The following is a 17732-nucleotide window of genomic DNA, read 5'->3' on the forward strand; positions in this document are numbered from 1 at the left end:
GCACCCCTGCTCTGGACAGACGGCACCCCAGTTGGGAAACACTGATCTAGATAGATAGATAGATAGATAGATAGATAGACAGATAGATCGATCGATCGATCGATAGATAGATAGATAGATGAATGTGGCTAAGATGCCATCACAGTGGAGCAAATAACACCAACCCTGTTTGTTTAGTGATACAGCCCTCTACAAACACCTTGGCAATTGAATCGCCATTGGCTAGTAAATTTTTTTGTTTACTCGCCAGACTGATAAATATATACATACACATATACATATATACACACACATACACATACATACATGTTCGGCGAGTGAAAATATATCTGAGCTAAACTTATACTTAGCCTCCAACTCACACACTGGCGAGTAAAATCTGAGAATTTATTAGCAATTGGCTAATATTAGACATCATTTAGTCGCCAGAGTGAAGATTTAGTCGCATATGCGAGTGATTTACTCGCAATGTAGAGGGTTGTGATAGATGAAGCGAAACTAGGAATTTCTCAAGAGAAAGAAGGAGGAAAAACAGTATTTATGTGGGTTTACGCCCACGCAGACAGAGATTGACCTCGGCATTCATCTGAATCTTCCTTACAGGATTATTCTGATCTGTGGGGTAAGATGTCAGCGAGACTTCTGGCTCACACTACATCTCAACACCCTCCCTCCCAGCTCAAGCCGAGCTCCGCTTGTGAGAAATAACAACACTGACAGCTATATTTAGCCAAGGCCCTCTGGATCTTCCCCCATTAGCCACCTCACAGCCCGCAGGCTCCAACATCTCACCGGCAGCCGCCTCACGGATCACAGACACCTCACCGCGTACCTGAGAGCCTCCTCACAGGAACACGTCGACTGCCAGATAGCCAGGTACAGTCTGTGGTGGAGCGTGTGCTGCTGCAGAATTACCAGGCAGCTGTGATTCACAGAGAGAATTCTGGGAGGATTTGGGGTTTGTCATTTGCAAGTGTCATCACTTCGGGGATTTGCGGAGCAGCAAAGAATCAAGGAACGTTGTTGGAGAATCTCCATGTGCCACGGTTTGATTTCTCCTTTCAAAAGTTCCTCGAAGATTATCCTTACCTCAACATTTCTAACTCTGCTGATCGTCTCTTTTAAAAGTCACTCGATATCAGAGTGAATTCACCAGAGATAGGAGAACGACTGACAGCTTACCGTCTTTCCCCACCAGGAAGTCCACGTGGTGGTACGTGTAGGCGACCCCGATCTTGGTCTCCACCTGCGGTCTCTTGAGGGTGGAGTAAATCTTTCCCGGACTGTTGTCTTCCGTCTGACGGAACTTCCTCAACCCGCAGCCCATTTCTGCCTAACGAGTGCGCACTTAAGCCTGGGATGAAAGAGACACGGTCAGAAAGACAAAGAGGTTCAAACAATGTCTTCAGCATTCACAACAACACCACTGTAGATGCATGTAGACACAACAGAGCTGACCTGCAATTCAATGCACTCTTAAAAATAAAGGTTCCAAAAGGGGGTTTTCAGCAAAACCACAGAAAACCATTTTGGGGTCCATAAAGAGCCTTTCAGTGAACTGTTCTTAAAATAACCTATTTTTTTTTAGTGTGAAGAACATTTTAATAATCTCAAGAACCTTTTTGCACTATAAAGAACCTTTTTTTTTTTATTATTTATCAAAATTAAATAATTATGTTAAATTATTACAATAATTAGTCATTTTTATTATTACTCGTCATTATTGTCAAAATCAATATTCATGTAATAATTTTAATATAAATTAATAATTATAATACATTAATGATCATAAAAATAATACAATTTAAATAAAAAATGTAAAAATAATAAATTAGATTATAAAAAAATAATGATTATTGTTATTAATTTGTATATTAATATTATTATCACTAATAATAATAATATAATTCTATTATTATATTCTATATTATTATTTTTTTTTTTTAATTTCCAAGATGATTGGACACCACTTATTAAAACATGCAGTGTGATGTTAAAACTACTGTTATTATTAATTTCATAATGCATTCTGTTTCACATTCTATTATTCAAACAATAGTAGGCCATGAACAGTATTTGCTACAGAGTATTCAGGTAGCAGTAAGCTAGTATTCAGTTCCAAATATAGTCCATAGTTTGTACTTGTTATTGCTTGTCAGTGGCAGGTGGTGCTAAAGGGGAGAGACATTCTCATTCTGTTCTCATTCTATTTTATAATGACATTCGCTTTTTATTCAACAACAATTTGCATATGCTGTAGTCATCAATACTTTTAGTCACTGTACACAGTATGCAAGGTGCCCGCTTTGTGTTTAATACGCTTAGGGCTTCATCTCTCTGTCAGGCACATTTTTTTTTATATTGCATATATCTCCTAAAGGTTTAGATGTCAGCTGACCTTAAACCTAATAGGACTACAAAACCGCAAAACTCCAATTTCGATTTCAATCTCATTACGACTAACTCCATTCACGTTCTGCTTTCTTTCAGGTGTTTCCCATGTGGAAAGTAATCTGTCCATTTTCTCACGTACCACATTAATTTGCCTCGGCGTGCACTGCAAAAGACCGTACGCTGCTGTTCTACAGTTCCTTTCAGCCAGGTACTGCCTCATCCTGTGCTTCTTTGGCAGAAAGCAAGCAGAAAAAGACCCAATTAAGGGCACACTAGATTACGAAATCAGCTACTAAATAAATAAATAAGAGGCATAAATGGGCTTCAGCTCATCATGGGAGCCCAGTCTCTCAACTGGCAGGCTGGGAATTAACACGTCCAGCCAGCGAGAGGCCAAAAGTGCTCTGTTCATCAGCCAAAGCGCCCTCCTTTTCCAAATCTGAAGTGACAGCCGCCGACAGTCGCGAGCAGATCAGAAGGGTGCAGGTAATATCCCATTGTGGCCAGCTGATTAAACCTAGGGTGGGCCATTGATGAAGAATACTCTCTATTATGTTCCTGTCTAATTACAGCGGCCGGGACGCATAATCTGAGAGGCGGCGACGGCCGAGGGTTCTAGAGAATACATGGATAATGAGGTGAGCCGCTCGAATGAAAAGGTGAGAATCAATCACAGAAAATCAAGGAGCAGATTGTTCATTAGGAGTCAGGATAATGCACAGCGTGCTGGCAACTCCAGCGGCAGGGCCACTTTAATTAGGGCCCAGACGAGAGGCCATGCGGATTTATGAACGCTGTCATAAGAATCACTGTTTCCAGTGACATGGACGTGAATGGATGCGTTCGGCTATCCGTGGCTGAATCCAATCGGGGAAATGGCATCTCGGGTACAACGGTCATGCATCAGCAATTGGATTTTTCTAATCTGATCGACTGAACGAATGAAGTGCGGGAAGATTTTAGACTTGTAGTGATTTTTTGGCACGGGGAGTCAAAATGAAATGGGCGCACAACTGATTTTAATTCGGTAACTTGGCGCATTTCTGAGCGAAACAGGCTGTTTAATGAGAATGGATGGAAAGGTGGGACTTTTTGTCCATTGGGAATTGATTGGATTGTGAAAAGTGGGTGTGAAAAATATAGATTCTTTTTTAAGCTGATACTTTTATTCAGCAAGGATGCATTAAATTGATCAAGAATGAAGGTAAATCCATTTATAATGTTGCAAAAGATTTCTATTTCAAATAAATGCTGTTCTAACTTCTAACTATCCATAAAATTATCATGGTTTCCACAAAAATATTAAGCAGCACTTTTAAACACTAATAATAATAATAAAAAATGTTTCTTGAGCAGCAAATCCGAATGATTTCTGGAGGATCATGTGACACTGAAGACTGGAGTAATGATGCTGAAAAATCAGCTTTGCATCACAGGAATAAATTACATTTTACAATATATTCAAATAGAAAATAGCTATTTTAAATTGTAATAATATTTCACAAATTTATTGTTTTTGCTGCATTTTTAATAATAATAAAAAAAAGATGCAGCTTTAGTGATCAGAAGAAACTTGATGTCAGTTCAAAAAGTGGAGCATTTTATTAAATTTAGTTAAAAGGATTACAAGACTTTTTATTCAAAATCAATCAATCAATCAATCAATTATGGATATATGACCCTGGACCACAAAACCAGTCATAAGTCGCATATTTGTAGCAATAGCCACAATAGCCAACAATACCTTGTATGGGTCAAAATTATCAATTTTTGTTTTATTCCAAAAATCATTAGAATATTAAGTAAAGATTATGTTCCATGAAGATATTTTGTAAATTTCCTACTGTAAATGTATCAAAGCTTAATTTTGATTAGTAATATGCATTGCTAAGGACTTCAATTGGACAACTTTAAAGGCAATTTTCTTAATATTTAATTTTTTTGCACCCTCAGATTCCAGATTTTTGTGTCTCTGCCGAATATTGTCCTATCCACACACACACACACACACACACATCTTTTAAAAATCTAAATATAATTTAACCAGGAACATGCATAAAAACAAATTTAACAGTCAGTTTTGATTTTATGTTGGATCACGATAATTTATGTATTATAGAACCTGAATGTTACTGTATTTAAAGATGTTTTGACTCTGTAAACGGTATGTTTGTCCTAAAAGGCAGGTCAGCTCTCTTTCAAATATCACTCTTTTCTGATATTTTTCTATCAGATGGAAAAACAACAGACTGCTCCTAAAATAGCCGTCTTTGACATGACGACAACTTGCACAAAGTGGCTTTTTCAGACATCGCTCCATGTTTTGAGCTCAGACACGCTCTCTCTAGAAGCAACAGGCTAAGCGTGTGCTCCGTCAGAGAGAGAAAGCAAGCAAAATAAAGAACCAAAGGGGTGGTGTGGCGCGTGAGGAAAACAAAGTTGGTTGGAAGGGCTGATATTTGCATAGCTGATAGAGACGAGGAGGGGGGCCATGAAACGAAGAGGCGAGGTATTTTTAGAGCTGACGGAGGAAGTGGGAGATGTTTATGATTTCAGAGCGACTACTCCCTCCCCGAGGTTCTGCTTCATGCTACAAGCTTTTGGCAGCACTGTCTCTCTAGTCAACCTGGCAACAGCTCCCTCATGCACTGTAGACTGACAAGAAAAGAGTTCACTTCCAGTATGCAAGGTAGTCTAAAATGAAAGACAAAAAACAGTTCTCCTGTGACTTTTCATAACGTAAGTGATGGTGAGACTGACGAAAAATAAAATCTGGGCAGGCCTTTTGATGAACGTTCATTTGTTCCTCAACCTCTCTGTGCTTAGCAAGCGCCTTATATATTGCGCCACAGGAAATGTTTGTAAAAATGATCATTTTCCCAGCAACAACCCATCGGGGAGAAGCGATGAGCCGTCTATGATGACCCTGCTCGGTTTCAGTGTTCCTCACTGCTCTAATTCAATAACTGTGTGCAAAGGACAAAACTTCAATGTCACGGTTTGCGGCTCTGTTCAAAGCTGCGGTTAAGCTCGTGTTTAGAGATGCATTACCTCAAAGAGAGACTCAAAAACACTATTCTCCCTTTGACCCATTTTCTTTAATGTGGCAAATAAGGCACAAGGCATGGTTTCCTGACTCATGTTTTTGTCGGTTCAGCAGGGAGAATGCTCTCCTGGGGTAGGAATGAGGCAGTCTCCCTGTTTGGACTTCCTCCTTCCTTCCTGGACGTCCTGGTCTCAACAAAGACCCCTCACCTGAGCAGGACATTGTGAACACACTTGAAGAGATAATGTCACTGTCAAGATCCAAACAAGACAAAAGCCACAGTAAAAGCATTAGATTAGATATATATGCTAGTATACTAAATATGCTAAACATATATAGAGGGATTTTTTTGAGGGGGCAGATGAATTAGGGAAATTTTTACTTTTGGCCACATATGAACCATAATGGAAAATGTTACTGAAAGTAAAAAATATGTGTGTGTATAATTACTGGCACTGTTTAATGTGATCAGGTATTTGTTTTTATATTTTATTATTTTAACATTTATTTTTTTGGACTATTTTCAGACCAGTTTTCATCTTCAGATGCAAAAACCTCCAAGTCCATCTGAGTTTTTTTTAGTTTTTAGCATTTTTGTCAGTTTCATAAGTGTAGGTTAAGTCATTTGAAAAGGTTATTAGTCAGTTATTGAATGCCTTATTTTCAAAAATGTCCAATGTTATTTTCATAGGAGCCTGATAAAAACGCTCATTTCAAAGAAAAATCTCTGTTTTTATATATATAAATCAGCATAGTGTTATTTATTGCTCTTTCTTGAGAGCAGTTGTAACATGGAAAGCAATTTCCCTCTGGGATTAATATTCAAGTTTTTTGAATCTTGAATCTTATGCATAAATATAATTATATCATGGTAAACATATACTATACTATACTGTATACTAAGCTATACTCTCTAAAAATTCCCAAAGAAAAAATGCATTTTGAAGAAATTCCATTGTGGAACGGCATACGGCAATATTCATATTTTATAAATTTTCTGTAAAACTATGTTAGATAAAGTTGATCAGTTACTTTTCCCTCAATAAATTCTTAATTTGCTGCTTATTAATAGTTAGTAAGGTAGTTTAGGTATTGGGTAGGATTAGGGATGTCAGAAATCACTTACTCTGCCTTTAAGAGACCCTAAAATAAAGTGTTACCAAAACATCTAATTAACTTATCAAAGATGAAAAAAAAAAGATGATTATGGTTAAGAAATAAATGCAAATAGATTTAATGGAATAATTTGGGGAGCTCCAAAATTCAGACTTGTAAACTATGGAGGAGGGGAAGATTTTCAGAAAATGATGCCTTAATTTTCTGTATCCCTTCACAAAGCTATCGTATGCCAAAATACAAAAGATTACTTTTGGGTGCAGTATTCTGTTGAACGAGAGACACTCAAACACCATGTTTTACTCTGAGGACTCATTTCCCGGGTAAACATAATGTCAAGTCTAAACAAAATGTCACAGCATAATTTAGACAAAAACTGGGGTTAATTGGTGTCTTGGGAAAGCGTTCCTTCTGTATGTCCCTACAAGCTCCAGAACCTTGCTTGTGGATAGTTAGAAGAAATAGGAACCCAGGTACAATAAAAGCCACAATTATAGATTGAATCCAATTTCAGACACACTGCAACTCGTCTGACAGATTGTCTCTTTAAAATCCCTTTCACTGCAGCCCTTCGGACTTGTAAACTATGGAGGAGGGGAAGATTTTCAGAAAATGATGCCTTAATTTTCTGTATCCCGTCACAAAGCTATCGTATGCCAAAATACAAAAGATTACTTTTGGGTGCAGTATTCTGTTGAACGAGAGACACTCAAACACCATGTTTTACTCTGAGGACTCATTTCCCGGGTAAACATAATGTCAAGTCTAAACAAAATGTCACAGCATAATTTAGACAAAAACTGGAGTTAATTGGTGTCTTGGGAAAGCGTTCCTTCTGTTTGTCCCTACAAGCTCTCTTGTGTTCCGGCCACTGCTTCACTGCTTGCTTATGGATAATTAGAAAAAATAAGAACACCGGTATAATGAAAGCTACAATTATAGATTGAATCCAATCTCAAACACTGCAACTCATCTGACAGATTGTCTCTTTAAAATCTCTTTCGCTGCAGCCCTTCGGACGGGAGGGGGAGGGGGGTGGGGGATCTTTCCCTTTTGTTCCGCATGAACCTAGAAAACCCATCCGCTCAGCGTCCAAGGTCTGGGCACGGACACGCTGGAAACCCAGACACAGCGGATGGAATTGCCATGGGAACGGGCCCCTTGACAACGATTTCATACTCAAGAGAAGAAGAGAGAGCAATATCTCCCCAGTCTGTTTCTCTCCCTTTATTCGCTTTCTTTGAGATTCTCTCTCATATTCTCGTTCTCTCTCATCTTCGCTTTCTCTTGCTTTCACTCTTTCTCTGATTCTAATTTGGATTATATGCCTTTTCATTTTTACAAGACAAATATAATTTGCTTTATTAAAGAGCTGGGCGGTAGCACAGTGATTGTAGAAATATGTCAGAGATTATTGCTATAGACTGTTTTTTTATTGTATTAGCTACATATGTGGTTATGAGTAGATAACATGCAGTGTTGGGGAAAGTTACTTTTAAAAGTAATGCATTACACACAATAGAATGCAGAAGAAGAAATTTCAACAAACTTAAGTAATTTTTGCTTATTAGTATGGTTGAACTGGATCATCGAAGGTAACATGGGGACAGGAGAGTTGTCAATCAATAAATTGGAAAAAAAAGTAACTTGCGTTACTTATTTGAAAAGTAACTCAGATATTCTCTTGTAAATTAAAAAGTAATGCGTTACTTTACTAGTTACTTGAAAAAAAGTAATCTAATTACGTAACTCATGTTACTTGTAATGCGTTACCCCCAACACTGATAACATGCTTTATATTATTATATTTTGTGCAAAAACAAAATGTGGAATTAAAATCCACACAAGACAAATTAATTCCGAAGCGAATGCAGAGCAACGTCAGTTAAAATGGTCAGAGGCGTGCGCATGTTAGCTACCTTATTTTAAATGATTTGATTGTATCTTAATATTAGTTCTTTTGTTGTCAGTTTTTTTAAGGGATAAAATAAGATATTTTGAAGAATGTTGATCACCAAACAGTTGACAGTAGCCATTTACTTCCATAGCATAGAAAAAAATGGAAGCCTGGCTACCGTCAATGGCTACCGTCAACTGTTAGGTTACCAACATTCTTCAAAATATCTTCTATAGTGAACTATTCCTTCAAGTGTTTTATAATGTAACATTTCTTTTAAACTGTCACACTTGTTCATTTGTTATGAATAATCAGATTTTTCGGTTTATTGTGTCCTTCAAATAAAAAGAGAAAACGGCAAAATCCAAGTTTCTTCTGTTGAAGTATTAATTATTTTTATCCTTAAAAATGGGCATTACCTGTGGTCACTGAATATATAAACCATTTTAGAATGGGAAAAATGAATATATTGTGACTATACACTTAAAATTAAAGGTTCCAAGGTTTCTACAGCAATGCTAAAGAACCATTTTTGGTTCCCTAAAGTTCTTAAAAGGAACCATTTGAATAATCTAATAGACATTTTCCAATTATACACTCTTAAAAATAAATGTTCTTTATTGAAGAATATTTAACATCCATGGAACCTTTCCACTGCACAAAAGGTTCTTTCGATTTTTTAAATGTTCACGCTAAGAAAAAAAAAATGTTGTTTTAAGAACTGTTTACTGAAACTTTAATTGGGGAACCCAAAATAGTTCTTCTATGCCGTGCATCACTGCAAAAAAATCCTTGGGAATCTTTATTTTATTAAGAGTTTAAAGAACCTTTTGAGATTCCATTGATGTTAAATGTTCTTCATGGAACTCTCTATGCCAATAAAGAACCTTTGTTTTCAAGAAAAAATGAAATTTTCTATCATAGCACCCACCCCAGTGCCCATATGTGAGACAGTATGCTGTGTGAAAGTGTGAGACTGTTTTCAGTGGAAACAATCCAGTAAATTTGTAAAGTGAGAATGTAAGCATTTAGTCTCTTTTCTTGAAATGTGCACTGAATCTGAATCTGTTCCTCTTTTAAAACAAAGCTCGACTTCTGTTGCACTCAAGCAAAGTATCGACATGTCCCTCTCGAACACGACTCAATCAATATCGCTGCAATTTTCCCGGCCACTCGTTACCAAGCGAGACGATGAGTCTTCAAGAAATATTAAAGCTGTTTTATTCTGCATGTGTTTTCCTGCAGGGCTTGCATATTTCCCGCTTTGATTGTTCTGTGTTGTGCCTAGGCATCGCTAGCGGCCTGAATATTTGTGGCAGAAGCTCGTCGTTGCGACAGGAGGGAAGAACCTAATCCTCGCGCACATCCGGGAAGCGTAATCCGTTCAAAGTGGCACCTCACGCAGGAGAAGAACAAAAATTACCATTTATCTTCCATCAAGGCGCACAGCTAAAGCTGCATTTCATCTCCTCAACTGACTCAGCTGCGGAGAAGGTGCCGAATGTGACATCTGATTTGTAGGCTGTCTAATCACAGGAGAGGGTGTACATTTTCTCTCAGAGAAAGCAGAGGAGAGCCTGCCCTAATTGAACGCGAGGAGAAGCCGTTCAGAGATCACAGGTACAGCCCTGCGAATAACACACTGGGCTTTTTGCGCGTCACGTCTCGGAAGGATGTCGTAATTAAGTTTCGAATGCACTAAGGCGTTCCAATTATCTAAATTAGATTTAATTGAGCACAAGAGAGGATTCTCTGTCCTAATTAGGTTACCAAAATATTGAAGCTTCACGTGTATTAATCATGTTCCTAACACACCAGCCCAGCTTCCGATGATGATACAGGTAGAATAAACAGCTGCAGGAGTCATAAAGATGCAATTAGCTACACTTTTGCTGCGTGTGACTTATAAGGTGAAGGAAATTACAGATCAAGTTGTTATTCACAAGATTTTCTACTAAGAAAAAGGCCGCCACTGTTAAAGACAGTAGAAGAGATCTTAACAATGTCTCAAACGTGCTCAGTCTACTTCCAAAAGCCCCAAACTTACATATTTTTCATCAAAGACCTAATTATGTTAATTATGCCTTCCACATTAATACTAATATTATTTAGGGTGACCAATATGTCATCTTAGTCCTGGCCAGGATTTCTAAATTGCCTAAAATGTCCTGGTTTTGGCTTTGTTTTCATATTTGTAGAAGGTAATGAGTAAAAGAAGTCTGTCCAATAAGGCATTATGCACAATCGACCAATCGTGCATGTTTGTAGTAAAATAAAGCCAAAACCTGGACATTTTAGGCAATTTGACAGAACATGTGTGGGGGAAAAAGAGCACATATGGTCATCTGATATATTTTAAAGGGTTAGTTCACCCAAAAATGAAAATTGGCTTGTGTTTTACTCACCCTCGAAGCATCCTAGGTGTATATGACTTTCTTCTTTCAGACAAATCCAGTCGGAGTTATATTAAAAATCGTCCTGGCTATTCCAAGCTCTATCATTGCAGTCAGCGGGTGTTGCAGTTGAACAGTCCACAAGTCGTCAAATAAATGCACGCATCCATAATAAAACGTGCTTCGCACGGATCCGGGGGGGTGAGTAAAGGCCTCCTGTAGAGAATCCATGTGTTTTTGTAAGGAAAATATCCATATTTCAAACGTAATAAACACTTTTCTATCACTTCCGCCATCTGTCATATGCGGAAGGCGTTCCGGCAGATGACGCAGCACGTATGCGCAGCGCGCACGCCTCTGAGGTATGCTAGTCTCGCGAGTTTGTTTACAGGAGCAAAGGAAGCAAAGTTTCCTAACTTTAGCAAAGGAAAACCAGTCTCCTCTTGGCTTATATCGAAATCCTCCGACATTCTTCTTTAAAAATCCTCGTTTTGTACTTCTAATAAGTGAACGTTGTTTTGTTTTGATCTCTCCGCGTGCGTCACTTCTGAGCGGCGCATGAGGATTTCGATATAAGCCAAGAGGAGACTTGTTTTCCTTTGCTAAAGTAAGGAAACGTTGCTTCTTTTGCTTCTATAAACAAACTCGCGACACTAGCATATCTCAGAGGCGTGCATGCTGCGCATACGTCGTGCGTCATCCGCCAGAACGCCTTACGCGTATGACAGATTTCATAACCTAACCTAACCTAACCTAACCCTAAGTGAGAGAAAAGTGTTTATTACGTTTTGAATATGGATATTTTTCTTACAAAAACGCATGGATTCACTATAGGAGGCCTTTATTCACCCCCCGGAGCCGTGTGAGGCACGTTTTATTATGGATGCGCGCGCTTTATTTGACGACTTGTGGACTGTTCAACTGCAACACCCGCTGACTGCAATGATAGAGCTTGGAATAGCCAGGACAATTTTTAATATAACTCCGACTGGATTCGTCTGAAAGAAGAAAGTCATACACACCTATAGGATGCTTTGAGGGTGAGTAATTGAGTTGCTGCCATGTGATTGGCTGATTAGCAATTTGTGTTACCAAGCAATTGAACAGGTGTACCTAATAAAGTGGCCGGTGAGTGTATGTTTTACATATACCGAGTAACTAATGTTATTAATAATAGCTCTGTTCTTACTGTATAGTCAGCAATTGTCTCATTAGTGTTTGGTAAGTCAAGCACCACTATTATTAGTTATTCTAGTGATCTGAATGAACCCCTAACTAAAGTATTAAACTTAAATATGTATCTTGACCTGTAATGTTTGTTGCTACTGTTTTGAATGATACACTGTTTAAAATATATTTTTTTTAAAAAGCGTTGTTTTAGGTTTTATGGATTTAACTTGTCAATTTCTTTATTTATTTACTTTTTGCTATACATTATAATATGACAATTTACTGTAAAATTACATAAAATGTCCTGTTAGATTTACAGTTTTGCACCGTATATAGAAAGGGAACTTACAGTTAACGACTTAACAGGTTTTTATCATGGCATTTGCAGTCTTCTACTGTTAAAATTATGATCATTTTTAAAGTGCACTTTTTTATCAGTAGTGATCAAACTTTTAAATATCACAAGGGCACAGTAAAACAGATTTAAATATCTCACTTTGTTATTGCAGGTTGTTTACAGTGCAGCACCCTGGAAACAACTCACAGCACCCTCAGAGACTTTTGCACAGGCGAGTACCATTCATATTTCTTTTTGAAAATGCACAAAATCGAGTTTGTTTGGTATTTGTTTTTTCTCCCAAGGAAACAGCCTCTGAGCTGTAATAAAAAGGTCCTGCTGATGCACATATGACACTGAAGTCAGCATTACTCTCCAGTAACTCTCTAATAGCGAGTATGCGTGGGGTCGGAGGTGACTAGCCCGTGATATGATGCACCAGATTCCTCCATGACAACAGCAGCTCTGTGTGTCGGCTCCTGAGGCGCCCGGCGCAGCGGCGCAACTCATTGCGCACAGCCTCCAAACCGCCGTCTGGAACCGATTAATGACAGTTTGCCTTCTCTGTTCTCTTTTCTTACATTCCTTTTTTAAAGGGCGTTCACACTGACAGCGATTTGCGTCCGTAAGACATTCATTTATAATGAGAGTTGGCAATTTCCGGCAATATGACTGACAGGGACCGTTAGCGGGACCGCCTACTAGCATCAACAGCACAATTAGACTGTGTATAGATTAGCATACTAACATACTACTCATACTCTTTCAGTAGTATTTAGTATGCATGCTGTGTACAGTATGCAAATTTTCTATATGTATGTAAGAAATACTTTGATAAACTAGTACATTTGAGAAAATGAGAAGTACACAACAGAGAACAGTGCAACAATGCAATGCACTCGACTTGACCTTCCAGTTTTGGCTTTGATTTTTTAAATTTTTAACTCTTTCTTGACTTATTTGATCAGACTGCCAAAGGTTTTTATACAAAATTTCAAAGTTTTAAATTAAATAGCTATTTTTATTTCCAAAATAATACCACATAGTATAACGTAATGGGCATGTGACAAAAATATTCAAAAACTAGTGTTGTTATCATTTAAAAAATATATAAATAAATAAATAAATATATATATATATACAGTATATATATAAAATAAATATATAAATAAATAAATTAAAGATAAATAGAAAATAAAAAAACTAACACAAATGGCAAGTACATACAATTACTGAAATAAAAAAATATATAAAAATATAAAAATAAAAGCTAATTAAAAATAATAATACTCAGAAAAACTACAATGTTATATTACTTTACACTAAAATAACAATAAAAAATGTCATAATGTATAATTAATGTCATAATATTTCATTTTTTTAATAGCCATAAACTAGCTTTCTTAGAACATGGTAGGGAGATTTTTGTGCAAAAGCCTAAAAAAGCTTAGAATATTCTTATTTATTATTTTTATTCGATTTGATCAACATTTGATGATCAACAGCAAATTTTGTTGGGCTCTTGGTTTATATTTCTGCACTGTTGTGTAAGGAAGCCCCACCTACAGTGAAATCTCATTGGTTCAAAATTACGCTACACATAACAGTAGTTGATACTACAGTTGTGATGAAACAAAAGTAGCAACAGATCTTTTATTTTGTATTATGATGTACATCCGAGAGAAACAGATCTGAATGTGAGCTTGCAGTTGACTTTAAGAAAGGGGTGGGTTTATGCACAATAAATGACTGGAGAAGTTTGTTGTTTGACCACAAGATAGACATTTTGATTAAAAATGACGTGGTCAAAAACAAGTAAAAATAAAACATGCACAAATGGACTGTTCACAGTACAACCAATAACATGCATTTAGAAAATAGCTGAATTTTCATTTCATACCGACTTTAAACATCAAATATCTTCAGATTCAGCATTTTCGCTTTCAGTGTGAACACAAATTAGGTTACTTAATGCTGATGCTTGACTTCACTTAGGTTTAATGCTCCAATGATATTTAGTTTACATCCTATTCAAGAGATCTCTCACCAAAATCCTTTGATTTCAGGCAAACAACCGAAATGAGGTGCTGAAGAAACACTTCTTAAAAAAAGCCAACGGTCAAGCATCGAAGGCAAGTATGCAGTCTTCCTGTCAGACTTTGTACATGTGACTCAAACTAAACCATTGATCTGTGTGATAGGCTTTACAAGGAGCATGTGTCTGTGTTAACGGATAAAGACGTTTGCTGTAGCGCATCACACAGTGGCAAACTTGTGGCTTGTGGCTTCCCATGATTGATTCTTTATCACTGCACTGTTGTCATGTTTGCTTTCCTCCTAGACAGACAGCATGCTTTATGAAGTGAGGAAATCAATGGAGAAGGACCGCTTACCTGTTGTGGAGCTGTGGACACGCGGAGGCTGCAAGTTTGAGTCAGTGATCCCCAATCCGGTGTGTGAACCGCAAGAGCGGCGGTACGTTTCCCGTTGGATGTGACGGCACAGTAATAACAAGAAGCGAGGATCCCGAGCGGATCAGTCCTCCTGCGGCAGGCAGCTAGCGGAGCGCAGAAAACACACTTTGCGTGCTGCCGGTCATGCTCAAAGTATGTCTGTGCAGTGTTCTTCAAGCTCAGGGAAACCACATCCTCTGACATACCTCCTGTATCCTGCTGCCTGTGTGCCGTCTGTCTCTCTCTCGCTCTCTCTGACTGTCTGAGATGACAGACCGAGCTGACCCAGACACAGTTCGCTCCCCCCCTCTCTCTCTCTCTCTCTCTCTCTCTCTCGGCTTCTTCAGAAACCGACACAGTTCCTGCCCACCGACTGAAGAATCCAACTGAGGAGAAGGAGAAGGAGGAGGAGGTGCTGAGTACGAGCGAGAGCGGGAGCGCGAGAGAGAGAAAGAGAGGGGAAGGGAGACGGATAAAAGAAAGAAAAAGAGAGCGGGAGCAGTTATTTTAGAAATTACAGGGACATAATAAAGCAATGATAAGAGCTCAGCATGCGGGAGGACTGAAAGAGCAAGGAAATAAGCAAAATACTGTAAACAGAGTGAAAAATCAGCAATGAGATCTCTGTAGTATCTCAATTGTTTCTCCAAGACCTCAAAGAGGTTAAATGGAGAGCAAATTAGTTTGTACCCTCCAAACTGTCATTTATTTTGTGAAACACTTAAGAATAACATAGCTTTTTTCTATGTATCAACAGTTATTTGTATGACCTGCATGGCTGTTGAGCTCCAAAAAGGAAACAAAAGTGATCCATGCAACTGAAACTTCAGCTTTGTCATCACAGGAATAAATTACATTTTTAAATATATTAAAATAGAAAATCGTTATTTTAATTGTAATAATATTTGACATTTTTACTGTATTTTTTTACATAAGTGTAGCCTTGGTAAAATGATTCTTTTAAAAACAGTAGTATAGAATATGTACACAGCATCTTTCTGTATATTAACCATTATTTGCATGACTTGCACGACTGTTGCGCTCCAAAATGCAAACATGAGTGAAACAAAAGTGATCCGTACAACACATATATCCAAAGTTTTCTGAAATAATGGTAGTTTTGTATGAAGCACAGTCTGAAAATTCAGCTTTTCCGTTACAGGAATTAATTACATTTTAAAGTACATATTATAATAACATTAATAATTATTTATTTATTATATTAACATTGACAATATTATATTATATTCATTTATATTATATGACATATTAATAATTATTTTGGTTATATTTTTTTTAAATGACCGTTTTTACTGTATTTTTGATCAAATAAAGGAGGTCAGTATATTTTACATTATATTTTGTAATATATAGTTCATTCAAGAACATTTACATGGCTTCTTTCTATATAACAAGTTAAATGCGCAATTTCCATGACTGTTGAGCTACTGTATAAAAAGGATGAAAACATGCAACTCGTGTGTTATATTCTAAATCTACTGAATGATAGCTTTGTGTAAAAAACAGACCAACATTTATTATAAAAGTCAGTATTAACTATATCTTTCTGTCCACCAAAGCTCATGAAGTCATTGAAGGCAAAACACCACCAGTTCTTGTAAAAGCTATGGTCCGGATTGAGTACATAGAACAGAGAATGACATTCGAGAGCTTCAAGGAGGTGAGTAAAACCTTTTTTCAATCCTCTACACTATAAAAAATGATTGTGATTTTAACAGTAAAAGACTGTAAAAATGCTACAGTGAAAACCTGTTAACTGGTTAACAGTAAGTTTCCATACTATATTCGGTGAATAAATTTGATTACATTTAATGTAATTTTACAGTAATATACTGTTAAAATACGGTTTTTCGAAGTGAAAAAGAAAAAGTCGTATAATTTACAGTGACAAACCGTAAATTGACACTCCCAGAATTCCCTGCATGACACTTCATATTTGATGTTTTTTTTGTTGAAATAACATGTTTCTTCTTAGTTTTTTCTCATCGGTTGTGTACATTAGGGTTTAATCTTACATCTAATGGTTAAATTAATGTTTATTGCATTATTTCAGTATCATGTGTGTCACCATGATGGGGTTTAGTGTTTGTGTGAATGACACTGTGTGCACCTTCTATATAAGTATTGCCCTCCTCAGCTCATAGAAAAGCTGTTTGTGATGAGTTTAGGTTCAACGTGTGACTTTATCATCACCACCAGTTTTTGGTAGTTATCAGTGCATTACAATGGTTCAAAACAGATATTAACACTTCAATATGACCCCTTTAAGTTAAGTCTGTAAAACCTAAAATGTTGCTACCATATTTTTTACGGTGAAGTTCTGGCAACCACAGCTGCCGGTATTTTACCGTAAATGTCACAGATTTTTTTTTACAGTGTAGAGTAGAGACAGCGTGATACAAAGTGATACTAAAGCATGCAATCAAAATTGATCCAGATCACTGTGCTCTTACTGTATGAAAGACTGTATGCATAGAATACAGTATGAAACAGTATGAAAGTATGAAAGACTGTATGAAAACACTTCTCTCTTTTGCTTCTGTTTTCAGAGTTTTGAGAGAAACAAAGCTGGCTTCAGTGAAACGTAACTGAGCAGTGAAAGAGTGGCCTGTGAGCGCTCACATTCTCCTCTGGGGAGGTTTTGTGGCGGTGGCTTGTTCTGGGGTGAGAGGGTCTGTGTCTGCCGGCCCCGATAGAGAGATGTATTTTTCATAAACCCCAGACACGGCCCCCTATATCTGTGAATCCAGAGAGGGGAGTGAATGAGAGAGAGGGGACTGACAAAAACACGACGGCCCGGTCCGAATCACACCATAATCTCTGTAACATCCATCACATCTCTATGATGAAAATGACACACCAGCATTTCATCAGAAGTCTAAGTGTTTTAATGGAAAATATTGTC

At 37.4% G+C, this 17732-nt stretch overlaps 1 protein-coding gene across 1 annotated transcript in view; it reads right to left on the bottom strand.

Annotated features, from left to right (window-relative positions):
* Window positions 1-15105, bottom strand: part of LOC107711533 (raftlin-like) — a 59793-nt gene extending 44688 nt beyond the window's left edge. The window contains exons 1-2 of the mRNA XM_016516519.1: window positions 14747-15105; window positions 1183-1354 (exon numbers count right to left, since the gene is read on the bottom strand). Coding sequence (XP_016372005.1) covers window positions 1183-1327 — 145 coding nt within the window. The 5' untranslated portion in view covers window positions 1328-1354; window positions 14747-15105. The remainder of the gene's footprint in view (window positions 1-1182; window positions 1355-14746) is intronic.
* Window positions 15106-17732: the final 2627 nt, after the last annotated feature.

The sequence above is a fragment of the Sinocyclocheilus rhinocerous genome, unplaced genomic scaffold (assembly GCF_001515625.1).
Source record: "Sinocyclocheilus rhinocerous isolate Xijiao unplaced genomic scaffold, SAMN03320098_v1.1 scaffold1079, whole genome shotgun sequence".
Lineage (NCBI taxonomy): Eukaryota > Metazoa > Chordata > Actinopteri > Cypriniformes > Cyprinidae > Sinocyclocheilus > Sinocyclocheilus rhinocerous.